This window comes from Trichoplusia ni, chromosome 10, assembly GCF_003590095.1.
Source record: "Trichoplusia ni isolate ovarian cell line Hi5 chromosome 10, tn1, whole genome shotgun sequence".
NCBI lineage: Eukaryota > Metazoa > Arthropoda > Insecta > Lepidoptera > Noctuidae > Trichoplusia > Trichoplusia ni.
The window spans coordinates 13,765,366-13,792,779 of NC_039487.1; the positions used below are offsets into that span (position 1 = coordinate 13,765,366).

At 35.7% G+C, this 27,414-nt stretch overlaps 2 protein-coding genes across 8 annotated transcripts in view; both read left to right on the forward strand.

Annotated features, from left to right (window-relative positions):
• The first annotated feature begins 1,192 nt into the window (after positions 1–1,192).
• LOC113498264 (homeobox protein onecut) lies at positions 1,193–15,971 on the forward strand. 3 transcript variants are annotated; one of them, XM_026878213.1, is made up of 4 exons: positions 1,193–2,107; positions 11,761–11,784; positions 13,330–13,466; positions 14,351–15,971. In XM_026878213.1, the coding sequence occupies exons 1-4, from the start codon at positions 1,390–1,392 to the stop codon at positions 14,594–14,596; spliced, it is 1,125 nt and encodes a 374-aa protein (XP_026734014.1). In that variant the 5' UTR covers positions 1,193–1,389; the 3' UTR covers positions 14,597–15,971. The 3 variants fall into 3 exon arrangements, with proteins under 3 accessions (XP_026734014.1, XP_026734015.1, XP_026734016.1); XM_026878214.1 differs by having other exon boundaries at positions 13,360–13,466; XM_026878215.1 differs by lacking the exons at positions 11,761–11,784; positions 13,330–13,466; positions 14,351–15,971 and adding an exon at positions 10,092–10,385.
• A 9,479-nt stretch (positions 15,972–25,450) lies between these two features.
• Positions 25,451–27,414, forward strand: part of LOC113497943 (potassium voltage-gated channel protein Shal) — a 70,146-nt gene continuing 68,182 nt past the window's right edge. For 3 of the 5 annotated variants that reach the window (XM_026877772.1, XM_026877773.1, XM_026877775.1), the window contains exon 1: positions 25,453–26,711. In XM_026877772.1, the coding sequence (XP_026733573.1) occupies positions 25,597–26,711 (1,115 nt within the window). In that variant the 5' untranslated portion in view covers positions 25,453–25,596. Of the gene's footprint in view, positions 26,712–27,414 lie in introns of all 5 variants that reach the window. The other 2 variants (XM_026877776.1, XM_026877771.1) reach the window with 2 other exon arrangements.

Below are 27,414 nucleotides of genomic sequence, written 5' to 3' on the forward strand. Positions count from 1 at the left end.
CGAGAGAGAGCTATACTCGATGTAGAGCGCCGTCTCTCTTACACATAAGTTTAATTGGTATTACTTTAAGAAGTGGTGTTAGTGACTATAGTGAGTAGTTTCTAGTATTCTAGACAGAGTAAATTTCTATAGTTCTTGGGTTGACATTGAAAAGGTTAAGTGTAGGTATTGTTATTTAAATTGATTTAAACTATGTAGTAAAAGTTAAAGAAATATATAATTCATTCTCGGCAAAAAAATACGGTTTGTATAATTTCCAAAAAATATCTGTGTTTTTCGTAGCCATGAAAGTATTTTAACCATAAAACATGAAAATCAGATCGACGTTTCAGAAATCATGGTTGAATGATAAATTATAGATACTAAAGACATAAAACAGTAAAAAAAAGCGCGCTTCTTGTGTCTGTGACAATGTATCAAAAATATTTTTTGTGAGTACTACGCTCGTAGCAAGTTAAAGTCGGCGGTCTCTGCCTACGTCTTTACGAGATACTTGACCTAAGGTGCTACGAAAGTGTTCTTGTAGACGCTTGCCCGGCAAATGGCTCGTAGCGCGCTACGAATTATCATACTAGACATTTGGTATTAAAAATAATAGTAATAATGATAATGTTTATCTTTATTTTAATGTTACTTTTTATTCGGTATAAACAGGTTTTTATACATTATCTGTGAAAACATGTTTGTGTCACATGTATTAATACAATTGGTTTTGAACATGCGAACAAAAAGCAGGTTCAGCATTGTAGGACTAAAATTCAATTATTGTTGTTAAATTTGAATTAAACTTTTATAATATTAATGTTTGTTACGGATGATGTGTTTGCTCCATTGAAAATGTATTTTTGTATAATACACAATACAGTAGCAATAATATTTCAAGCTTTGTAGCGTTAATTATTTCCCTCTTGGAAGTTCCACCATGAGGTGAGCTCGGGTAGCAAGTAGCCAAGTGTCAGCAATGCTCGAACGAGGGCAATGCCGCCACTATACAACCACCAAACTACCGAACACACCTTACAAAACTCAATACATTGATGCACCAAAAACACACCAACCACAACAAAAGCGCAAGCTAACCAGCAATGGTCACAAAACAACCAGTCGCGCTAGAAACGAGAAATGTACGACGCCCCAGGGTAGGTTAAGGGTGCATTGTATACAGCTAACGTCAGATAGCCCGACAAAATAACGAAATTCAAACAAAATTGAACTCAAACATTCAGTTATAAGGTCTACATTAGGCATGTCCACCTCAAAGATAGGTTGTTTGAAACGAGGGTGAAGAAACAGGGGTGTTTGCAGGATGCGGGGCGCGGGGAAGGTAGGGTGCGTCGCGCAGGCGTGCTTCAGTCGCCCGCGCGACCCCGCTGCCGCCGGCCGCGCGCCATGGACGAGGGAAGAGCGCGCGACCGTGCTCCACTCACGGTCATAGTCACCCCAAACAACGCCTCGCCGCCCAGACTGTCGCCCGCGGACCTGCTGCCCGACGGCGATGCGGCCTTCCACCCGCTATCGGCGGTGAACGGGCGCCTGACTCCGCCGGGGCTCGAGCCCGCTTCGTACGCGACGCTCACCCCCCTGCTCCCGCTGCCGCCGATCAGCACCGTCTCCGACAAGTTCGCGTACCACGCGGGGGGCACCTTCACTGTCATCCAGCAGCAGCAGTCGTACGCGTCGCTGTCACCAGCGAATTACAACGAGCCGCTATCACCGCAGTCGGCTTACAGCAGACGGAGCGCGTCCCCGAACTCCTTCGACAGGCGGTCACCGACTCCGCCATTACCGAGCCCGGGGCTGGACCTCAACGCGGCTCTGCTAGCGCGAGAGGAGCAGCAGCAACAACAGCAACAGGCACAGAACGACACAGAAGAAATTAATACTAAAGAATTAGCACAGAGGATAAGTGGAGAATTGAAGAGGTACTCCATACCTCAGGCGATATTTGCTCAGCGGGTGTTATGTAGGTCTCAAGGTACACTCAGTGACTTGCTAAGAAATCCGAAGCCGTGGTCGAAGCTCAAGTCTGGGAGGGAGACCTTCAGGCGGATGTGGAAGTGGCTTCAGGAGCCAGAGTTCCAGAGGATGTCGGCGTTAAGGCTAGCAGGTACGTGCCGCATGCTTGTATGAGTAGACTTGTTCATAGATGGGCTTTTGTTTTGAGAGCAAAACAGGTGAGTTCCGGACGGTATTTGGTATATTTAGGTTTTTATTCAATGAGAATTTGAATAGGATTTTTTGATGCGATCGCGTAGGTTTCAATTATGAGTCAACGATATTTTCCTGTTGGAATTTTCCGTCCACGTGGTTTGGCCTTTTGGCTAAAATTTTTGGCATATCTGTATACATCGTTTTCATTTACTTTACTCAAACATTTCCTACAAAATTCGATATCTATGACATTTTTTATACACGTTTAACTTTAAACGCAGAGCGGTGTACGACGCTTCAGACAGACTACATTTGCATAATTTAGCGTTACCTCGATAGCCACTTAAACTAGCCCAGAATGTTATCGTGCCACTTTATGCCTACCATGTAAAGTACAAATAGTGTATAACAAAATAAATCTTTTACGAAATAATAGGTACTAAATCTAGTACATGTAAACTTTTTACGAGTTATAGAGGTTAGACAAACAGATGATTTAAGAAAAGTCTTTTAATAAGCTCTACTTCTGTAATCTCCCAACACGCAGTGAGGTAGCGTGATAATAAAGGCCACCTTCTCAATAAGGGAAGAGAGCTATGCTTAGCACTGGGACGTACAGAGGCTGGTGTTTAAGCTCTACTCAATTTTACGAGAAGATCACCCTAAGCGAGTGAGAAAAAATCTTCTTAGAAAGCGATAAAAATATAAATACACGAATTTTGTCTTAAGATTTTTCTCAACCTATCTTAAGTTAGCTTATAGTCCATGTATTTGATAAGTAATGACAGCTTAGTTTTACTAATAAACCCACAAATACCAATATGATCCTCGTGTAACCTAATTTATTCTTAGAAACCAGTGACTGTAAAGTAAACTATACTGATGTGGGAATATCTGAATTCGTGTCCCAATTAGTAATAAATTTATATTTTGAAAAAGATATTGTTCAAATCAAGTCGGTTGAAAAGTAATAAAGACCGAACAGTTTTACAATTATGTAAAAAGCAAAACGAAATAGACCTCTAAATACAGGCAATCATAATTTAGTAACTGTTGGACCATTGATAGTGGATAGATATGTAGATCAGTTAACATTATTACTGTCAAAACGTGTTCCAATAAAAAACACATTTTGTAAATGAGTAGCAATCTTATAATTTAATATCTTATAAGATGTTAGTAACGAAATGGAAAATATTCATCTAAAAACTTTTTCTTGAATTATTTATTTGTTTCAATTCCAGAATAAAACCAGTTATGTACATCGATAGCTTCGAAAAACCTACCTAGACATTTTGTGTAGCAGCTTTCGATATCGAAATCCATCTTTCCAAATCGATCCAAATCGAACTTATAAAAATGTTAACTACTAAGAAACCACTTAATCATTATAATAAAATAGTTAGAGCCGATTTTACTAAATACTTCAGTGTGTTGAATATAGCCTGCAAAAGTCTACAACCACCTTTCAAAGTTGCAGCTTTTAAAAAGAGATGCTGCTCTACACCATACAGCATGCTTTCTCGCTCCCACATATGCAAAAGTCTGACTGTCAGTGGTACTGGTAGGTTCCAAAAGGCCTATAACTCTTAGTGGTACGTCTTCATAAGTCTCGTGGGAATCCCACCAGCTGACAGGCTTTCAAGGAAACTTGTCTATTCATAATGTTCGCTTCACCGTGTATGTTGGTTTTCGACTAAGTTGTCTTTGGGTTTTCTTTATAGGTTTTTTTGAAGGGTATGTTGAGCGTGATTCCCATGGTTGGTTTTGAGTATAATTCATGTTTGTTTATTACTTCCCTTAGAAGAAAATGTGAATAATGGAACCACAAAACTATGACAAATGCGTACTGAAAACTAGCAAAATTTATAATACTAACTAAGTGAGCCAAATGATAATTCGTGTTCAAAGTTTTTTAATTATACATTTAATTCGGAGTGTTAAACCCACAAGGTAAATAATAAATGCTCATATTCCATCAAACTTGGTATAAACCACAATTTTCACTGTTTTCCTTTAAATTATAGAGCTAAAAAACATTCCAGATATTAACATTTTAATTTTTTACCCCGTACTGTTTCATAATGAAAAGCTCAATAGTAGACCCTATTTTATCATTTTAGGAACCTTCATATACCTAGAAAAAATAAAACAACACAATTAATATTAAAAAAAAAATCATACTCGTAATAATCATACTAAAAATATACCTTTGATCAAAATTCGAAACTGCAGACCAAGATTATACTTTAATTCCAAAGACATCCCTTATAACCTCCTAACTCACCTAACTCACTGATCTTGATAAAAAACTAACGTTGCTATGACTAGGCCAATGAAGTGACAGTGATATCGATAAAAACTAGAGTTTACAAACAGCGGGCTACGTCAGCTGCGCGCATCGATTCGTGCAATCGATGGCTTGGGTCACCGCGCGGTCGATGTGGGCACGTCACTAGCTGTGGTGGCCACGCGTTCGGTATTTGTAGGACTGTGTTGGAATATTAACATTTTGTTTTTGTGTTTTGGTTTCGATATAAAATATTTTTGTGTTTTAATGTTGGAAGTTAGGAAACATGAAGAGTTAATATATGATAACATTTTGTTTTGTCAGTAGTCCTGTTATTTCAATTAAACCTTTTATTAATTCTATATCTCATTTTATCAATGAAGTCCGAACAAAACCTTAACTTCAAAACTTGCAATAAGAATACTATTAGAATATTTCACTTTAAAATATTTAATGGTACGATTTAAATGTTAAAAGGGCAAGTTATGGTAGGTAAGAATTAGGGTGCGTTATATCAGCTGCCTGTATCGATCCCGGCCAATGGGAGCGCGGTCGATGCGTGACGTCATCAGGGGTGACACCCTCCCGTTATGAAGGCTTACATTATCTTACTAGACTAAGTAGGGTTGACATTGTTCTTTTTTAATAAAAAATAGAGTATGCGTTTAATTGCGATTCATATAAGAAGTACGCTTTTTTTTTTAAATTTTGTGCATTTTTCTTCAATAAGAAGGTACTAGGACCGAAAATGTGAGGTTTTTGTTATTCAATTGCTTTTCTTTAAAATGAAAGATTGAATTACAATCTTGCGTGATTTTAAATGTGCAAGTATAAAACAAGCAACGTTAACAAACAAAGTATGATAAAATGTTTTTAGATTTTTTTTTCTATTCTAGTCAGGACTAACTTCTAATTTTATTCTCAATACATTAAAAAAAATAGCTCTGTTAAATGATGACCTCAGAAATAGAAAATAATAATAATATATTTGTCCTATTAATTCTCATGTCCGTACCATGGATTTGGTCACCCTACCCTATTTGGTAATATGCGTTGTCGGCACGCGACCGCGACGTTGTTCGGTATACATTGCGTTATACTTACGTTACTGGGCAGCAAGACGCTGTAGTGAGCGGGCAATGGACGCGCGCGTGCGTGAATGTCGCTTTGAATGATGTATGACTTGGTTTTCCTTGTAAAAGGAATTGTCTAGTCATTTTTGGGGTCTGTTTTGTATATCATTGTGATGTATGGTAAAAATGGGGTGCCGGTAGACCCCACAATACTCGGTAACTAGTAGTTTCTTGTTGGATCAATTTTCGGATTTGACGACCTCCGTGGTCGAGTGGCGTACGCACCGGTTTCAAGGTGTCGCTAGCTCTGAGGTCCCGGGTTCGATCCCCGGTCGGGTCAATGTAAAAATTAACATTTCTACATTGTCTCGGGTCTGGGTGTTTGTGGTACCTTCGTTGTATCTGAATTCCATAACACAAGTGCTTCAGCAACTTACTTTGGGTTCAGAACAATGTATGTGATGTTGTCCGCATTATTATTATTTGTTTTCAATTGTATGCCTTTTTTATGGTAAACAGTTTGTTATAGTATCAATTAGCTTACTTCTATGTCGCAAACAATTGCTTAACTTGTCTTATCGTTATTTCGAATTATGGGATCTTTCTTTTAACCTTGCTTGGTGACAAATGGAATTATTGGCAACTGAGCCTGAGCAGCAAACCTTTTTTACCATTTGTTTAGGATATCCTAAAAATAAGGTCGTATTATACTTATTTACTTCATATTGATAACTTTAGTAGAAATACTAGATTTCAGCAGCTGTGCGCCTTCCCACAAAATCATCCCGCAAAAATGAAATTATTATTAGGAGTATACGCCAAAGGTTGTCAACACCATAAGACTTCCCTAACGATACTATTTATAAAAGTATCAAAATTTATTAGTTTTGACCTTACGTCTAGCGTGTCTAGCCAAACGTTTTAAAAGTTATGGCACTTGGATTTCTGCCCAAAACTTTTAGTAACATGTCTACGAAGACCTTATAATAAATATCAGCCTGTGACTGTCTCAAGAAAAGGAATTTTGATTTTTGATACAAATTCGACCTAATACCAAGTAAAATAGAAATGTGTAAGCGTGGTGTGAAAGAGAGAAAATGTATTTATAATACCAGCTTATAAATGACCCACTGATGGGTGCAGATCTCTTCCCTCCAAGGGAAGGTTTGAGCATAGATCACCAAGCGAGCTCGCTCTGGGTTGGTGATTTCAGATTTCAATATATTTGTCCAAGTTTCCTCACGATTCTTTTCTTCACCGTTTCTCAGTGGTGTCTCAGAATAATCAAGTACAGAATTATCACTTTGGTTTTGGTACACCGGCACCAAAACGCGGGAGACGAAATACGGCGGTTTAGGTTTAGTCAGTGAGAATTTGACCCTGCCCGCTTCATCCCCGAGGAGGCCAGTTTCCATGAGGTTACCCTGCTATATAATACCAAAGAAAGGATACCCAAACTTTTTTTGCTCACAGAGTACTTTTATATCAAACCTGTTAGCATGGATAACAATTTAGACATAGATAAAGTTACAGCACAGCAATGCATAACGCTCCAAACACCCCAATAATTCACGAACCATATTCATCTTCTGCGGACCCAATCAATGGATCACTAGTTGGCAATTCCTAGACCAGCAGATATTCCATGGATCACTATTTATAAATGCTTAGACCCTCAGAAACAATAACGCTTTTCATATACCTTATTCATAAAGGTTCAATTCTAGCTACATCCATTCAATATAAACAAAACAGCACTATAATTTTAGATCTAAGCCTATATTAACCCAAAATTTGCGTGGATATGCCGTGATATAAAGTAATGAGCTAGATCCAAGTTATTTTGCATGTCGTGTAACATTGAATTGTTATTATTAAACCTTACTTTTCCATGAAAGAATGTAGTTGGACTTTCGAATACAAAATTTCATGTTGCTGTTGTGTTTTGGAAGGTACGTGGAAAGTGAATTTCTGGCGTGATCATCAATGAACGTTGGTGGAGTGCTGTCTGCTATGTTGATTTTTATAGTGTTGCGTTACAGATTAATTTAAAAATGACTCTATTCTCTTAAATGTCGCTTGTTTTGCATAAAATAATTGAAACATTTCTTTCTGATTGGGATACCTACCTTGAAATACGTGTTTTTATCGTTGAGACGAATGAAACGTGTTTTTCATTTTCAAAATTTAACGTCGACATGTTATTGTGTCCCCAACGATTTCTATCAAAAATAGCATCCTCTATGAAGTTATATTCAAACCAAAGCGCCATCTATATAACCGTTATGATCAAGTCTTCACAAATAAAAATATCGTTCATCAAATAAGGAACTGAAATATAGGGGCCAATAAACTATATTTACACAATCCAGGGTTATCCTAAACTACAGAAACCCTTACTTGTACCGCAAACGAGGCGCTGCCGTTAGCGGGCCGAGGTCCCCCCCGCCCCGCGTGACGTCATCCACCCCCGTTCTATCGATCCACTCCCCGCCCCCCGCGCCCCGCGGTCGCCCGTCTCTACCTACCTATATGGTTTTTCTTGGACATTTTTACCTATGCATCGTTTTGCTTTGGAATTATGATAATTTTGTTAATTGTTTTTTTGGGGGTGGAGAATTGGTTAGAGTTTGGTTTTCATTTTGGGAAAGACTTTGATTGCTTAATTTTAAAAGGTTTCCATTGGTATTGGTTTGATTTTAAGTCCGGTTGAATTTACGATATTATAATAATTATATCAAATGATGGTGATAGAAGACGACACTGAAAACACACAAATGTGTCGCAAAACCCGTTGAACCCAAAGGAGACCAGTATTTCGTAGAAAACCATTGAAATTAAAAGATATTTGACCTATAACTTACAGAAGAAGTACACAATAAAACAGGATCTGACTTGTAATAGATTTCTTAGAAAGAATTTAGTCATAGAGGGTTGAATAACCTTCTAGTTTTGGGCCACATATCCTACATAGTGCGCAATGAAAAGTATATAAATTGTGTCGAAATAATGCTTAGCGAGGAAAAATCTTTGAAAGTCTACAAGTGCTTAGTCGGTTTTATTTTCATATATTATGGTCACGAATCACACGATACCTGTGGGGTTAGTTGCCTAAAAGACTTTAGACCAATCGAAAACGACAAATTTTACTTAATTATTCTAAGACACTACTGACAAATGATGCAGGTAAATATCCTGAGAAAGCCAGGTTTCCAAAAAATTGAATCCAATATCATCAGCCAGCAGTGAGATAGTGTAGTGATCAATGCTCAAATAACCCTCCCTATACGGGAAGAGGTAACTGCCTAGCAGTGGGACTCTTCCCAACTAATATTAAAAATGCGAAAGTAACTCTGTCTGTTACGCTTTCACGTCTAATAGAAACCACTGAACTGATTTTAATGAAATTTGGTACAGAGAAAGAGTTGACCTTGAGAAAGAACATAGCATAGTTTTTTTTTCCGGACTTTTGAAGAGTTCTCTTGGAAACGCGATATAACCGACCCTGACGCGGGCGAAGCCGCGGGCGAAAAGCTAGTCTTATATATCTTTTTCAATCACGGTATAACTACATGAGAATACCTTCTTTTTAAATGCGTATAATGAGACACAGATCTTACATGTAGAGGCCGTATAATATAGTTAAACTTTGAATACCTACTACAATTTTCGCATTTACACAACTAAAAAACATAGAAAGTGATATACAACCTGCCGTTACGCTTGCACAAACTATCAACAAACTCCTTATCTGTATGGATAAATTAATCTTGTTATCTCATAGAATACCGCTTACCGTTCATATGCTATGGTTCTTACTTTGACAAGTGCTGCCATCTATTATCAGAGTGTGTAACAGCACGCGTGTAAAGGAAATGTTGGGAAACGTGTTTCTAATATTCATCCCAAAAAATGTGCTTAACAGGTATCCATTAGGAATGAAATCATTAACTAGGCAGACGTTTGTTTTACCTGTATTTCTACATTAGCCTTATAAAGGGTTGGTCTTATTGTAGCTTAGCTATACAATTTTATTGTGAGACCTATCCTGTGTGCACTGTTGGAACTGGAAATTAATATTTTAAGGATGAAAAGTTTTTTTTTGTTTATACTGGTTAGAAATAAAAAAGTTTAGTCTGGAAAGTGAATTTATCGAGGAAAGCAGCTATCTAGATGGCATCCGATTCCTACAAAGAGGAGTAAAAAAATGCTTGTACATGTGTTACTGCTTGACGCTCTTTTGGGTGAACCGGTTTAATAAATGAAACACACGTAAATTCCTATTGATGTGGCTCTATTTAATTTGTAGGATTAGCGATGTGGAAACCAAATTTAATCTGATCATTATTAAATTTGTTTTGCAAATGTCGGAAATGCGCTTTTAGGATGACTATCATTGCGACTATTATATAGGTATTGACCTGTTCTTGTACTATTGCGAAGCGAAGGATTACTGTCTTCGTAGGAAAGGATTTTGTAGTAAAAATTATATTATTTAGTATCTGCATAAAGAAAGATACGTAGTAAAAATCAAACAACCACGATCAAACAAAATTTAAAATCCTTTAATTTTCCAGATACGCCAAGCCAACATCAAACGTTAAAAGGCGACAATGTAAACAACACGCCTCAACAGGCTTACTGCCAGCCTCGGGAGTACCAGGGCGCTCCGCCCGTGCCCCAGGGCTCCGCAATGTACCCTGGGCCTTCGCCCCCCTGGGACGCGCCATACGAACCAGCTGGGGACGTTTCTTGCTTGTGAGTCCTGCCCTAATCATGATTTGGGTCCTGGTTCCATCTTCCCTTGCCCTTCAATACCTTTTGGTCTTCTGATTTCTTTCTCATTTCATTTTCTTCGATTTTTGGGTTTTGGTTTTTTAAAACATCTTCCCAAAATTTTCTTTTTTCAGTTAACTTTATAGAAATCATTTTTCGATTTTGGTTCATGTTGATTTCTTTCAACCCTGGATGGTTTCCGAATCGTTTATTTTTGTTCTTTCTGAATGGGTTTTGTTACCTGGACCTGCCCCTTCCATCCCCTCCCCACCCGTGGCTGCGTAGCAGTGGACTTGGTTTCTCAATAGGTATTATAAACATGTAAATAGCTTGTCGCAAAAGGTAAAACGAACACATTATATATTAGAATTAATTATAATTTTTTCAGAAAACTTTTGTGACAAATCATCTTAGTTTGAGAGGATAACTTGTACGGTTATTTTGTTCTGTCGATCAAATGTGTAAAATGTATAGAGATTTTGCTCATAGATGTTATTTTTTTCTGACTAGGCAGTATCCTGCCCGAGCTTTAGTTGTGTGGCTTGTGTGGGGTGGATACTGCCTACTGATTGTTTTTAGATAATGTTTTTTGAAACATTATTTTTAGCTGTAGGTAAGTGTTATTTTGTTAGCTTCAAGAGGCCAAGATGAATGTTAGACTGCTACCGCGCCCTGATCCCTCCCTTTTTGTTTCTCCCTGCGCCCGGGCTGCAATAGTTTTTCATTATATGATTTTTAGGTGCCTGCGAGATTTCAGAACCCTTTGTTAATGTTGTTTACATTGTCGCCAGGTATGCGTTTTTATATAATACGTTTGATGTTTAGATTGTTTTGGTTATGTTGGGATTTATGGAAAATTAAAGTATTTTTTGAAATAATAATATTAAACTGTTATTTTGATGAAATATTATAAGTATTTATACGTTTTTAAAATGTGATTCCAACATGCCAATTTTAGTACTAGAAAGAACATGTACATTTTATAATTCTATAAAGGTTTTATTTCTTGAGTAAGTAAGTAAACAAACGACCTCTTAATTTTTAACGAAAGTAACACATATCACGATTTTGGAAATAAAATCTTTTTAGACAAAAAATAGCAGTTGGTCCCATGTTGGGTGCCAATACGTAGATGACTAAGACTCTCGATGTTAGATTCGTTACCATAGATTATATGGATATTTCAATTAATCCCAAAACAGTTTATTAGCTTTTACATGTTCTACTGTCTATTCAAAACATTATTCATACATGAAGGAAATTTTTGATGATTTTTTATTTTTTGTCTCTAAAACCGTAGACAGCGTAAATGTAAAAGCTATAAAATTTAGTCTATGTCTAGAAGCATGATTGTTGTGTATAGATGATGAGCTTGATAGAAAACCGTCAAGCGCGAATCCATAGAATAAGGTCACTCCTATTGTATTAAAGACAAAATTTGCTAATATTGGTTTCTTTTTTTGGTTACAGCGGCCCAGATCCCGCAGAGAGGCAGTAAGTATAGTTAATATAAATATATAGATAATAAAATGCAATAAAAATTCTAATATCATTTTTTGACATCATAATATTCAAGTCAAATAGAAAATTGCCATAATCTTTTACAGAACTCACTCACTTTTTGTTAAATTCCATCTCTAGAAATTTAAACTTGATTTTTCCATCTACTCATTATTCCACCATCATTTTACCATTGAAATTAAGCCCTTTTTTAATAACTTTAAAATCCCTCTTTTACAAAATATTTCCCTTTTTAATGTCAATTGTGATTGGTGTTTATTAAATCTTTTTTGTATTTGTCATGCAATGTTGTCGTCAATATAAGTAAAGAAGATTGACTCATCATTATCTTTGCCTTATTTCAATTAAATTGGATCAGATTCTTAATCAATAATGATGCATTTGATTAATTTAAAATTCTTCGTACCAGTAATTAAGATTTGAAGTAAGTTAGTAATTAAGAACTAAAGCTGATTTAACTTTAACAGTGGGTTAAAAACAAAAATTAGGAAGAGAGAAATTACTACTATCGTTGTAATTAGAAATAATTGTATATTGATTTAATTTTGCTGCCTTAAAAATGCACAGTAAGGACTACTGTAGATGAAAGTAATACTACTACTGTAGGTACTCAAAACGTGTTCTTATCTCCCTCAGCTTTTAATTGAACCATTTTTGTAAGCCTAGATAAAATAAAATTATTCGAAATTTTCAGTTAAAATGAAGTGAATTTATCGTTGATAACATTTCTGTGTCCGACACTATATTTTCTTTATTTGTAATATTTACTATCTATTGCAGTATAATATAAATATGAAACAGTATATTTTTGAAATAACTAGCACCGGTGATAAAATATAAGTAAATAAGTATACAAGTCGCTAATGAGTAAGTCTGAACTTTCCAAGCAGATATAAGTTTACCTAAAATAGGCAACGAACGTGCTTAGATGAAGTAGAATCTAGGTCAGGCTTTGTCTCGGGATCTAGATTCCCAGATTATAATATATGAAAATGTGAAAAATATTTTAACTAGATCTCAGATTTGGATATATAAAAAAAAAGGATTTCAGATGATAAATGTATTGGGGTAAGAGAAAAGGAGGGCTTGAAGTAAGGCAATTGGCTCTAGAAATAACTTACACCAAGTATTTGGAGATTTTGGGCTATTTGAAAATGTGTGAGACCAAAACTATTGAAAGAGGACAAAACAACTTTATATTAATACTCTTTATAAGACACCTTGAGAAAATACAGTATTTAAACGTCCTATGGTGGTCCTAATGGTAGTAGTATTATATTTCGTCACTTAATTATAACACTTATTAATAAAATGGGTTAAAACAAGTTCAATAACTTCGATCAGCATCTTATTGATTTAGAATCCGATCCAAACAATTGACTAACGGCAAATAATGATGATAAATTTTCCCCGTTTAAAAATCAATTCTTCTTTTTTTTGCTCAAAGGACCTACCGTGACTATATGTACGTACATTTTATTAGATCAAATCACGCTTTCCGATCTTATGGGTTTTCAGATGGTGTAACTGTTGATCTGTTCGTTGCAGGCTGCAAACGCAAGGAGGACATGGGTTTGGATACCCTTCCTTCCCCGAAGAAACCCCGTTTGGTTTTCACAGACCTCCAGCGGCGTACTCTTCAGGCTATTTTTAAGGTACTATTCTTTAAACAGCTATATAATAACAATAAATGACCAGCTCTTAATAAGTAATGAATTAACGAAGTGAACTGAAGTTAGGATATGGGTTGATGATGAAAATAATGAAGGTGCTAATGTAAAAGTGAATGGAGACAAATAATAGAACTCTACTATAAATAAGTAGAGCATAGTGGAATTATATGCAACGCAAGAGACTTCCATTGGTGCTCTTGGGGTATCCATTTTTGGAAAGCTAATAAAATATATATAGTTAAAATAGATAACAAAAAGAAAACCTTAGAAACCAAAAATACTTCTTAGTTAAAGCAGTCTCTGTTTGTCATAGCCGAGAAAAACCAAGTACCAACATAAAACAGGAGATCATTACATAATACTAAAATCTCGGAAGTAAAAATGTTTGCAATGCGTAAACTTAACAATTCAATAATTTACAGGGCTTCTGAACCTTTTGAAACAACTTAAAAATACTAAGACTTTTGTAACTCAGTCATATAATCACTTTTAAATGTTCATTTTTGCCATTGTTCTTCTTATTACGAAAGAAGTATTACGATTCACTAACTTACAGTGGAAAAGTTTTAAAAGAGTATTTATCTTAATACTCTTGATGTAAAATTTAATCATTAACTGCGATCAGGTCAAGTCACTTAATCTTAAGAATTGCATATCTTATTTAATCAAAACATATTTTTCAAGATTAGATCCTAGGTGCTCTTGAAAAATAGACACGTTCAAAATTCAATTTAATAATAGTAACAGTCCCTACACATCCTTAGCTCAAAACACCGTCTATAGAAACTCAAATGGAACCTCTAAAAAACAGAAGGACGCGACGAATTGACGCTCACAATACTAATAATTCCTCTCCATCATTCCAGGAAACAAAACGACCATCAAAAGAAATGCAAGTCACTATAGCACGGCAGCTAGGTTTAGAGCCAACGACGGTTGGAAATTTCTTCATGAACGCTCGTCGAAGGTCCATGGACAAATGGAAGGACGATGATGCGCCATCAACAGACCTTGATCAGCAGTGCGAGAGCCATGACATGGATCGTGTTGGCAGCATGGACTCTGGAGAGTCCGAGGAAGACCACGATGACACTGATGATCATCTGTTGTGACGTCGTCTGATCCAGCAGCAGCTATTAGTGCTATAAGACAAGAGTTTATGGGCCCCGGTCAGTGAATGTAGTGCAACTAATCGGTTTTGGTCCTTTTAGATGATTTGTGAGTTTTTGTCTGTTGTGAATATGGTTGGGGCTTTCGTTTTCGTTTTTGTATTTTACTTTAAATACTGGTTTTGTATATTCGATTTTTGACATTTAAAAGTATAGTTATGGATTTACAATTAAGTAAAGTATCAAGTCTCACAGTCTCACTTTATTTTATCTCAATTGATAATACTATAGCAGAATTCTAAACTCGAAACGAAAACGAAAGCGCAAAACCAATCTATCCTTTTCCACCATATCATGTATTGTATACCTGTCTCTTTTTAAACACATTTCCGACAATATCGGGGCCCTAACTTTGTAAGTTATATAAAAGTGTACAGTACAGTGAATAGTGCGACTTCGACGCCGTTATAGGTAATGTTTAGTTGTTAGCTGCTGGGTATCGAGAACTATATCGATTGTCGATAAGATTTATCGATTAAAATTAGTCGATAAAGTTTTAAAAGTAGATTTTCAAGGATGATGAATGACGGGTATTCGATTTTTGTACTTTCAAGTAATGAGCGAATTGCTTTTTGTAAGACTAAGGACTGGAGTGTGTCGTTTGGTTTTTTATCGACACTCGATATCGATATAGTGTTGTACCCACATTGATCTCTAAATCAAACGTTACTAGTCAAACAATTAATAGTGACTTTTACTTTTTTTTAATTTTAGAACGACAATATATATTTTTTAGTGTTAAATCAATCAGGATGGGTTTTGGTGGTCACTAATTACATAGTTAATAATGTGTAATACACCATTTTAACTTAATACAGTCAGTTTCAAAATGGCGCTTTAATCCAATACTGATTGATATTAGATAATTCACATACAGATTGGATCTTTTAAATTTAAAGTAGTCAAATATCCGATGAAATCGGATTAAACATTAACTCTAATTAATACGTCACATGATTATATTATAATACCAGCCTTTATACGTCCCACTGCTGGGCATAGGACTCTAGCAGTACAGGGAAAGCTTGACCATTGATTGATGATCATGCTTATATTACTTACGCAAATATCATTACTTCTTGGGTAATATGGTACAAGACGTTTCTTAGATCACTATAAATAGCATATTAGGTACTAAGCGGCTGCTACATCTGAAAAAACAAATGGGTTTGTCTATATCACCCCAGCATAACCTAATTTTAAGCTGTGTACTTGCGTGGATACTTTTATGACAGCAAAACCTTTTTTTAACTTAAACCTTAGCAAATAATAACAATTTATAGTTTATCATTTTTGGAAGAAAGATGGAAGTTTAAAGTTTTTAATTCTATCTAGTCACTAGCTGTTGCCCGCAACTTCGTCCGCGTGGTTAGAAGATATAAGTTATGATTTACACCTACCCACATGATTTATACTTGTCTACATTTTCCATTGTACCTTCGCTCCTATTAGTCGCAGCGTGATGGTTTATAGCCTAAAACCTTCCTCGATGAATGGTCTCTTCAATACAAAAAGAATTTTTCAATTTGAACCAGTAGTTCCTGAGATTATTGCGTTCAAACAAACAAACAAACAAACTCTTCAGCTTTATATATTAGTATAGATATATAGATTTTCAGGACTCGAATACTTAGTACATATTTTTACTCATATTAAAGTTTCCTGTTCACATTCAACAAATATAAAGTTATAAATAATCATGTGGCGTGTTACTAATCACCAAAACATATACTTCATTTATTTTAAAGACGGCTGATAAAAAAACTAAAAGCAAATTCGTGCGTGATATTATATAGTTATACTATAGATATAAATAAATGGTATTTGTTAAGAAATGCTTCAAAATAATTCTAGTCTGGTTTTTCAAAACGTAGCATTCCAAGGCTTGATGTTAAGCTGGTGGCACTGAGCGAGGCGAGCTATAATTTATAGTTTTTAAGTTAAGCTATGTTTTTTTTTGTAATCTAGTCATGATTATTTTAGTCTAAGAAAGGTGTGTTTAATTGACGTGGTAACGGTATATTGCAATCGTTTTCATATTTATTTATTTATATTTTCTAAGTTTAAATGTAACAAAGAGATAATTGATCAATTGCTTTCTAAAGCAATGTACAAATATCTCTATTCATATTTGTTTGTCCAATGACCATTTAGTAAAATAAATACAGTAAAATATAAGTATAAAAGTTGAATCAAACAATAGTAGCTTGGAATGAATCTCAGCAATATAATGTATTTTGAAAAAGTAAATATATGTCAAAATTTTTGTGACAATATGTTGCAATACTTTGCACCACTACAGATCTCATATTTGTTAAATAAAAATCCATTAATATACATTCCAATGATACCAACATTCGAAGCTGTAAAATAAATCTTTCGCTTCGCTTGCTCAGTGCGCTACCAACCCAAAGACATACAATCAAAAAGTATCTTTTAATTGTTCTAGCTAAGCAAATACTTTAGTTAGTAGAATAGTTAATTTACTTATTTATTTTATTTAAGAACTTTGCTAGTCTGGTTTTGGCCAAAGATGTGTTAAGTGCAATTTATTTTAGTTTTCTTGCCTCGTAATAATATTACAGATAATTTTTTTCTTTTACAAAAACCATACTGTGGACATAATTATTTTTCGCCTTTAAAAGTGTATTTAGCCATGATAATTTTCAAAAATTGCCTGTCAAAAATATTTGATCTGTCATCATAATATCAAAACAAGCAATTAAGTCTAGTCAGTTTTTTGTATAGCCTGGCATCAGAGGTTTTAAAACCTTAGGTTGTACATCAAGCACAGGAAAAAGAATAAGCTACACAATTCAATGTATCAAAATAAATAGCAGATTTTTGAGAAGAATCATATTTGTCTCTTGTCTTAAATAATTTGCAAGAATTGTATTTTTTTATTGTATTTCCTACATTTTATACTCACACAGATTAAGATGACAGATTGAAGATATAGACAGCTTTGTACATTGTAAAACCACTTATACCTTGTCCACTGCTGGGCAAAAATCTTTGTACAGAGGAATGAGAAGTCAAAGTATTAATAGATATAGTTATAAAAGATAACTATCTGGTGTATTAGTCATTCTTTTACCTTTAGAGGGTACTGCCATAACTCTATGTCACTCCTAGTCACTAATTTCAATTACGGAGAAATCTCCGTAAATGTGTTGTACTTACGGCGAAAATATGTGTAATACAATTTATGTAATGTTGAGACCTTTTGTATAGCAATTCAATTTGTTTACACGATATATATGTTGTTGCAATAGTATTTTATAATAGGAAAATACTAAAATGAAATATTATTCTTAAATTTTGAAGTCAGATCCTCAAGAAATTGATGATTTATAACCGATATTGTATTTGCTGAGTACATTTGAATGCTCACACTTAATAAAAACTTCTCCTTATCTGAAATAAGTTATTTCAATTAAGGAGATTAACATTGTTAATACTAATAATTGTGCACATGTATTTATTTTGTGTTTTTCAATTTAATCGATTTAAAACTGTTTTATTGCGACGTTATTTAGATGTATTGAAGACAATACTAACACTAAGTCCATTTCAAAGACTTTTAGACTAATTAAAAGCAATTTACTTTCAAGATTCCCTATGTCATTATGTTTTTGAACTTGCATTTTGAACCTTAGGTGTTTATAAAAGAGTTAACATCACAACAGCAAAATAAAATTACCTTACGTTAAAATTTTGCAGTTTGGAATAAAGCAATATTACTCGCAGTGCGTTTCAAAACTGCATTTTTTTTTGTAAATGCAATAAGAATTTAATGTCACATTTAATTATTAAGGAGAAATCGACTAAGTATATCCAAAATTGCGCACAATATTAAAGTACTCCGAAAAAACAATTTTATTTACTTTACGAAGAAATATTTTTTTTTTTTGTTTTTGTTCAATGTTCTTTCGAGTATCTTATTTTTCTTGAGGCGATCGAATAAATGCAAAAATACAATATTTTTGTGTATGTATAGTACTAAATAGGACGCTTTCTGATGTACATAGTTCGTGATTATATGTAAGATTATATGTACATTTTACAAAATTACTTGTGTGTTATTTCAGAACCCCTTATTTATGTTGGATAATATTTTCCTCATATTTCGTACAGTATTAATCAAAGCCATAATCTGGTCTAATAACCTGTCGAACTAAGGGGTATCATGTAGCCTAGGTAACTGGGTTATGGAGGTCAGATAGGCAGTCGCTCTCTGTAAAACACTTGTACTTAGCTGCATCCTGTTAGACTGGAAGTGGACCCCAACATAGTTAAGAAAAGGCTAGACTGAAAAAGAGAGATCATACGGATATCAATTTTGGAAAAGTTAAAAGAATAGCATTTTATCTTTTTAAGTCCACATTACGTAATAAGAATAGAATATTCCTGTCACCCTTTGTCAAATATTATAAAAATTGCTTGGCTAGTCGTGTAGAAAGAGTGTTATGATGTTTAAAGCTGCAAATGTTTTACTTTTTATGAAAATTACTGAGTAGGTTCTAACGTATTTTAAGAAAAAAATTGAAGCTAGTAATAACCCTTTGATAAATGATACTTGCTAGTGATCTTACCTTACAGATAGCTTGTGCTGGAGATTCGATTCCTGTGCTTATTCTAAATGTTTTGTTTTGGGATTTGTTTCACAAATATGGAATACGTTTGTAAAAACATCATAAGTTATTTTATATGTTTGATATAAAAAAAGAAATTTATTTGAGATATAGAACAAAATATAATACAAATAGATTATAGTATTAAGATCGATTGTCATTTAAAAATGTTTTTTTTTTTACAACAAAAACATGCAACCTACTTCAAATAAAAAAAACAAGTGAGCCAATGTTTATGAAATTTTTGTAGGACCAAATGATTGAATCAAAGCCAAATCCAGTCCGAAGTTCCCAAGTCAGAAGTGTATAAAATAATCAAAAATCGAATTGAATTGTGAACCTCCACCCTCTTGAAGTCGGTTTACAAAAACTAAATCAAAATCTTGACTTTAACTTATCTTACGATAACATTAAGAATAGTTAAAATTATAAATTTAAATAACTTTATATGAAGATATCATTTCAAATAATGTCACAAAACAGTACCAACTTTACTTTCCAGTTTCAGAATTTTCCCCTTTTCTTATTACAATAGAAGTAGTTTTAAAAAGCTATTCTTTGCCAAGTACCATCAAGGAAAATAATACGCCCTCTTCCAAAGGTCAAGCATGGTGATTACACTGTAAATACCTGAAAACCGTCAACCGGCTACAAGAGACGTGGTTAACAGAAGAATTTTAAAGTAAAATAGTATGTTTTAGGTTAGGATAGGAACTAGGAAGGCTATATCGTTTAAAGACCCAAAATCAAAATCAAAAGTTTTTATTTCAAGTAGGCCGTTTTCCAGGCACTTGTTGAAATTACACTAAGATATGAAAGAATTTCTTTGAGCAATGGTGGGACGGTGTAGGCTAGATAAAAAATAGATAGGAGAGGTTTGGAGGTCAAGACGGGAGATATCTAAAAAGTGATAAATTTCTACCCGTTGCATAACTGGTAAATAAGGGCAGAATAGTAGATAAACCATTCGAGTGAGACCAGCAAAGCGAGGGTTTGCTAAAGAAAGACCATAAAAAATGCTATTAAAAAAAAACGACTCCCACACTAACGAATATACAAATCACATGCAAAATGACACCCAGACTCAGAACAAGAATTCGTGGATCGCACAAATGCTTGTCGTACGCGGGGATCGAACCCGCGACACGACGCAGTGGGTTTGGCTTGGTGACCTCAACCACTCAGCTATCCGTGCAGTCGACACGAAATTAGTATGACCCTACTTTTTTAACCCCCATTATTATTTATAGTATTATTGTAACATAGTTTTGTAAGAACTTCGATTATTTAGCTATCACAGTGCGTGATGATCAGCCTCTTGATAGAAGGACGGACAAACCTTTGGGGCTGGAACTCAAAAAAATCCGTGCTTCAGCTATCTGATTTGAATAAATGAATTTTGATTTTGATTTTACGTCTTTTGTATATTGTATAAGCGATAACCCTTGCTTCTACGACTTCTACTTCTTCTTCTCTAAACTCTCTAAGATATATTCGCAATCCTTATGAAAATATACAAAAGTCGTAGTTTTATATACTTTCATAAGGGTTGCGAATTACATAAAAAATGTTTTAATCTATGTTAATTCGTAGTACTAACGTTAAGCCTCTAGTTACGAATAATTAAAAGCTTGCATTCAGTAACAAGCTGAGTATATCCAAATGTAGGCTACAGTTGAAGCGAGCGCTAAATATTTTTAATTAATTTAGTTTTGAGAGCGAGTTAGTAAACCACAGCATAGTGTTTACAGGAATTCATTGCTATTTGTGAATTTTTTTCCTAGTTTTCATCTCTCTACATATTACCTACTAGCTGTTGCCCGCGACTTCATCCCTGTGGGTAGAAGATATAAGTTATGATTTTTAATTGCCCTGTTTTTTTCACGTTTTTCATTGTATTTTCGCTCCTATTAGTCGCAGCGTGATGGTTTATAGCCTAAAGCCTACCTCAATAAATGGTCTATTCAACACAAAAAGAATTTTTCAATTTGGACCAGTAGTTCCTGAGATAAGCGCATTCAAACAAACAAACAAACTCTTCAGCTTTATATATTAGTATAGATTGTCGGTAATGGGTAACATTAACAAAACTTTTTGTAAACGATGATGTATGAAATTTAATCCTTGTGTCGCGGGGGATACCTACATTCAAGTCACATGCACAAAGGAACAGACTCAGGACAAGCATTCGTGGATCAAACAATCACTTGTTCTACGCGGGTATTGAAACCGCGACACATTAAGCATAGTAGGTGTTTGTTGACCTCAACTGCTCGGCTATCAAAGCTGTCCTGTATATCATTTAATTTCAGAGAATATCTTAGGGGATATCGCTGTTTTGACATGGCTCCACAGTGAAATAATTATTGCAGTTGCGCGGTACTGACGGTTGATAAATTTGTCAATTTTGTATCTTATATCTGTGTTATATCATAGATACGCGAGCCTAGTCGCGGGTAACCGCTATACTAGCTATTTTAATGCCCATTACATTATGCACACGTTTTGGAAGTGAAACCACGCGACTGGAATTATATTAACGACTAGCTGTTACCTGCGACTTCATCCGCGTGGTTAGAAGATATAAGTTAGGAATTTTTGAACGGAAGCCCTCGAAGATGAATAATTTTCCCTGTTTTTTTCCACATTTACCATTGTATCTTCGCTCCTATTAGTCGCAGCGTGATAGTTTATAGCCTTAAACCTTCCTCGATGAATGGCCTATTCAACACAAAAATATTTTTTCAGTTTAAAACAGTAGTTCCTGAGATTAGCGCGTTCAAACAAACAAACACTTCAGCTTTATATATTAGTATAGATTTTAAAGAACCTGAAAAAGCTAGATTTTAAAATTATTTATAATTCAAGTTAGTATACATATTGTATACGTTATCCTACAGATCAACCACGAAAACCCTTATTTCTTCCCAAGACCGTAGTCATATGAATACAATAATATAATCAATAAAGATTTATTACCGAATGCACTCAATTTTATTGTAGCCCACTAACCCAAAAAGGAAGCACATTTACTTAAGTAAGTAATATTAATAAAATACCATCATAAAGTGATGTTTAATGAAATATATATTATAGTCACTTGTATAAGTAGGTCTAAGTGTGTTTTAATTTTCAACCAATTGTGGTTTGAATGTTTGCAGAAGTCCCGCGTCTTAATGATTTAAATTTGTGCTATCTATTGTAAAACCTGAAAAATATATTTTGAATTCATCAAACTTATATGAAATTCATTTATCGTAACTTCCATAATATAGTTACAAAACTAGTGATCTAGTGATCTTTTCGTCATATTTATATTATGACACGATTTACTCGCGTATTTATCGGGAGTGCCCGACCAGTTGAGTACGGAGAAGACGTCGCCCCGTCACCTCATTTAAAAATGAATCATCAGACTGCACGAATAACCGAGTGGTTGAGGTCACCACGCCAAAATCACTGTGCGTGTCGTGTTGCGGGACTAATCCCCGCGTAGGACAAGCATTTGTGTGATCCTCGAATGCTTGTTCCGAGTCTGGGTGTTATTGAGCTTGTGATTTGTATGATTGTCAAAAGCCCCGCGATACAAGGATTAAATTCCTTAGTGCGGGAGTCGATATTAAGAAAAAAAGGAAAATACACATCCTTACGAAAGAAAAGGAATATTAACTATTACACTATTAAAATAAAACTCGCAATCGCATTCGGCTCCGCCAAGGTTGATGTCGGTTATCAGTATAAGACAAGTTCCTGTTTTAAAGTCGGATAGTAAGTACTCCACGTGGTACTTCAGCCTTCCACCTACGCACCATTTCATTAAAACCCGTTCAGGAGTTTTGCGTGGAAGAGTTACAAAACAAAATACATCCTCACAAACTTTTGCGTTCGTTATAATTTTAGCAGGATTCGGTTTCCCGCCTTCTTGGTAATTTATACACTGAGGTTAGAATTTGCCTGCAAAGCTTGAAGAAGGTTAAACAATGTTTTAGTCACATGTTCAAGAGAGCAAGACTCAGAAAAAAAAGAAAGAAGAGAGAAGATCTTAATAATCCTATTTATAAACGTATTTTATAAACGCAAAAGGTTGTATTTAATATATGTATGATGTTTGTTCCTTTTTCACGCAAAAACCGCTGAACCGATTTAGACGAAACTTGGTACACAGATAGTTTATAACCAGGATTAACACAATGTGATATTTTTATCTCGATTTTATGTTCCCTATGTATCATTTTTTGCAGCGTGCGAGCTAACAGGCAACGACTGGTAAGATAATAATAACAATATTTTACTACGATGAGAGAAAGTACATCGCGATAAAAATATTCCGTTATAACAGACAATTTGACAGGTCTGCCGATCTCAAGAGAGCAAAGTCACGGTGATACATTTATTAAATACTTTATTACATAGAAGACAAGACGTTAGCTAAGTGGGTTGACCTTGAGCTGTGACCTTGACAACAGGTTGCTGGTTGCTGAAAGGGAACTTATTTATTCTGACGTTTTCGAGTTTGTTTATTTTTGGTGATAAGGTTTTAAAGGAGGTAAATTTGTGTCTGTAGATTTTGTTTTTTTGTTTTGTAACACTATATAAAGTTGATGGTTAATGAAAACTTGGTTTTGGTTATGAATTGTTTTTTTTTAAAGTAAGCATTTCAACAGTTTTTTTTTGTTTTTCCTAAAATAAATTCTACTAAATTCTTTCACGCAAAAACGTACATGTTTCGTTTTAAAAAAAAGCAAATCAATAGATTCTTAAAAATCCCTCGTATCAAATCATGCGAAACTGAATAATTTCACATCAAAAAGATTACAATTTAACATGTCATACCATTCATTAGCATACAAATTTGATTTTTCATGAAAATAACCTTCTTCGTTTCTAAACAAAATCTAATTATATAATTCCATCATCACCGCACCTATTTCTGTTATACTAAGACACGCTGACTAATCGTCGCCCAATAAATGGCAAGAGACACACCCCCGTCTCTCGACTTCCACCGTCTGGCGACGTGGGTGTGTAGGTCATTCTGCCCAGCCTTCGCACTTAAAAAGCATGAATATATACTAAATACAGTCTAACAAATGAAATAGCAAAAAGAAAATTTTCATTTGTATGGTTTATGCTTTTTCCTGACGTGTTTTTCAAATGCAATAAAACAAGCACCCTGTGTAACGGTTTGTTTTTTTTTTGTCTTGTTTTTTATTTATTTATAGCATTCTCAGGTAGCCTTTGTTTAAGGACAAAGGAAACAGGCGAAGGCTACGTAACGGAGACTTTGTAAGCAAGCTTCCTCCGGGCGCCTGCTCCCCTCCCACCACCCCATCATTTTCCAAACCTCACCCTACCTTGCTTAACTTTAGCTCGTTATTTTCAACTCTAGGTTTAGGGGATGAATTTAAAAAGTATCCGAAAGCTAAATTCAGATCTTTTCACTTCCTGAAGACAAAAGCCTTTGACACAACTCTCGGTACTACTGAAAAATATACAAAAGGTCACTAGAGCTTAAAAGTGTGGGAGCGAGACGGTAAGATGTGCCGTGTAACGTCCGCGAGCGAGATGGCTAGCTGAAAATCAATTTATTAGGCAGTGACGTCACAGCGGACGCATGCGTAGTGCGCTTGTTCCCGGGAGAGGGTTGCTGATGTGGGGAAAATTTCCCCGTTTTTGTGGTAGATTATTAAATAGTCGAGGAAGGTTTTTTTTGTTTTTATAGTATTTAACTATTATGATCACTTGAAGCAATTTAAATATATTAAGAAAGTACGCTTTTTATGAAATGTTTATTTCTTTGCCTTTATTTTTTATCTTACAACTAAGATAGGTCTTTGTTAATATGAAGTATTAAACATTTTTACGAATAGTTCTATGCTATCATTTCCAAATACGTTGAATAAACCCTGCTTTATTAATCCTTTAAGTATAGCTAAAGAGTAACAAACGAGAAAATGAATACTTCGCAAATAGTTTCTTTCTTCGTTTGTACATGTATCTTTGAATTTAATTATAATTTCTAAAATATTTACATGCTTTCCTTCTCTCTAGTTGCTGGAACATTGAATTTTTTTTTAAGAAAAAACATCGTCTATTTAAAAATAAAAATACACTCGCTGGTGCATTATACGTTGTAAATAAACAACACATCGAGACTAAACACACAAAAATAGAACACAAAACAATGTCCAACGATATTCCTAATTACACTTTGCGTGTGGTAACACACCGCTCATCTGGGCGGCCCGAAATAGTGGCACGAGGGGGGGCGTCAGTAGTCGCGGCGGTGCCGCTCACGCCGCCCGCGCCATGGCGTCCGTCGCCGCTTGGCTGCCCTTCGCCCGAGCAGCCGCCATCGGATGGGTCCCCATCGCCACGCACCCGCTGCCACCGCCCCCAGTCCCCAAGGACCGGCGCCGCGCCGAGGACGAGAAGCTCCTCATCAACGTCTCCGGCCGCCGCTTCGAGACATGGCGGAACACCCTCGAGAAGTATCCCGACTCCCTCCTCGGCTCCACCGAGAGAGAATTCTTCTACGACGAAGACAGCAGAGAGTACTTCTTCGACAGAGACCCAGACATATTCCGCCACATATTAAATTACTACAGAACTGGGAAGTTGCATTATCCCAAACACGAGTGCTTGACGGGCTACGACGAGGAGTTGGCTTTCTTTGGGATCCTACCTGATGTGATCGGGGACTGTTGTTATGAGGACTACAGAGATAGGAAACGGGAGAATGCTGAAAGGCTCATGGACGATAAGTTGAGTGAGGCGGGAGATCAGAGCCTGCCCCAGCTCACAGATCTGCGGCAGAAGATGTGGCGTGCGTTCGAGAACCCCCACACTTCGACGGCCGCCTTGGTATTTTACTATGTCACAGGATTCTTTATTGCTGTGTCGGTTATGGCGAACGTAGTGGAAACAGTGCCGTGTGGCCACAGGCCCGGCCGAGCAGGGACGCTGCCCTGCGGCGAGAGATACAAAATCGTGTTTTTCTGCTTAGATACAGCGTGTGTTATGATATTCACCGCTGAATACCTGCTCCGACTCTTCGCTGCACCTGACCGTTGTAAATTCGTTAGATCGGTGATGTCGATCATAGACGTGGTGGCGATCCTTCCGTACTACATCGGTCTGGGGATCACGGACAACGACGACGTGTCCGGAGCCTTCGTGACCCTGAGAGTGTTCAGAGTGTTCCGTATCTTCAAGTTCTCCAGGCACTCGCAGGGGTTGCGAATCTTGGGTTACACCTTGAAGTCGTGCGCCAGTGAGTTGGGTTTCCTGGTCTTCTCGTTGGCTATGGCGATTATAATCTTCGCTACAGTAATGTTCTACGCTGAGAAGAACGAGCAAGACACGAACTTCACATCCATTCCTGCTGCCTTCTGGTACACCATCGTGACGATGACAACGCTGGGGTAAGTACATACTTAACATTACAAGTCTAAACATTGTTACTCTATGTTAAAGTGTTAATGCATCAAAAAACGTTTAACAAAATGTTGCGCACATCTGACACCTGTCGACGCCATTAAATATGAACGCGGGAAAATATGTGTCATGGCGTCAATTTGCTGTTTCCACACCGTAAAATGTTCAACTTGAAATTGACGGTTAATGTTGTTTTAATTTCGTATTTTTTCATCTGTGGAGTGGTTTTTTTGCGGTAATGTTCTGGACAAATGTGTTTCGTCTCTGGGGACCGTGTTTTTCAGGTACGGTCAGTAAACATGGCGGTGTGTGAAATGCGGTGTTTTTATTAAATTATTTTCTCTGTCAATGCGGAGGCTTGCGTATTTTTTGTCTCAGCTTCGCCCTGGAGAGCTGTAGTATTATATCTTTATGATGTTTCGGATTTTGGTACTTACCTCAAGAAATTCATACTTTTACTGGAATTCAAATAAAATTTATAGAGCCGCAGTCATTTTGTCAGGTTAACTTATTCTTTAGGTTTCAAGCGTGAAATGTTAAACACACTTCATATTATACCAGGATATATATTATAAAATTAAACCCTTAATTAACAAAACGAGTATTAAATTATTTTCTTAAGATTATTGTTTCAGAATTCTGTACATTTATATTTTAAAATGTATGCTTTTCGCATAGCACAGCAGTTTT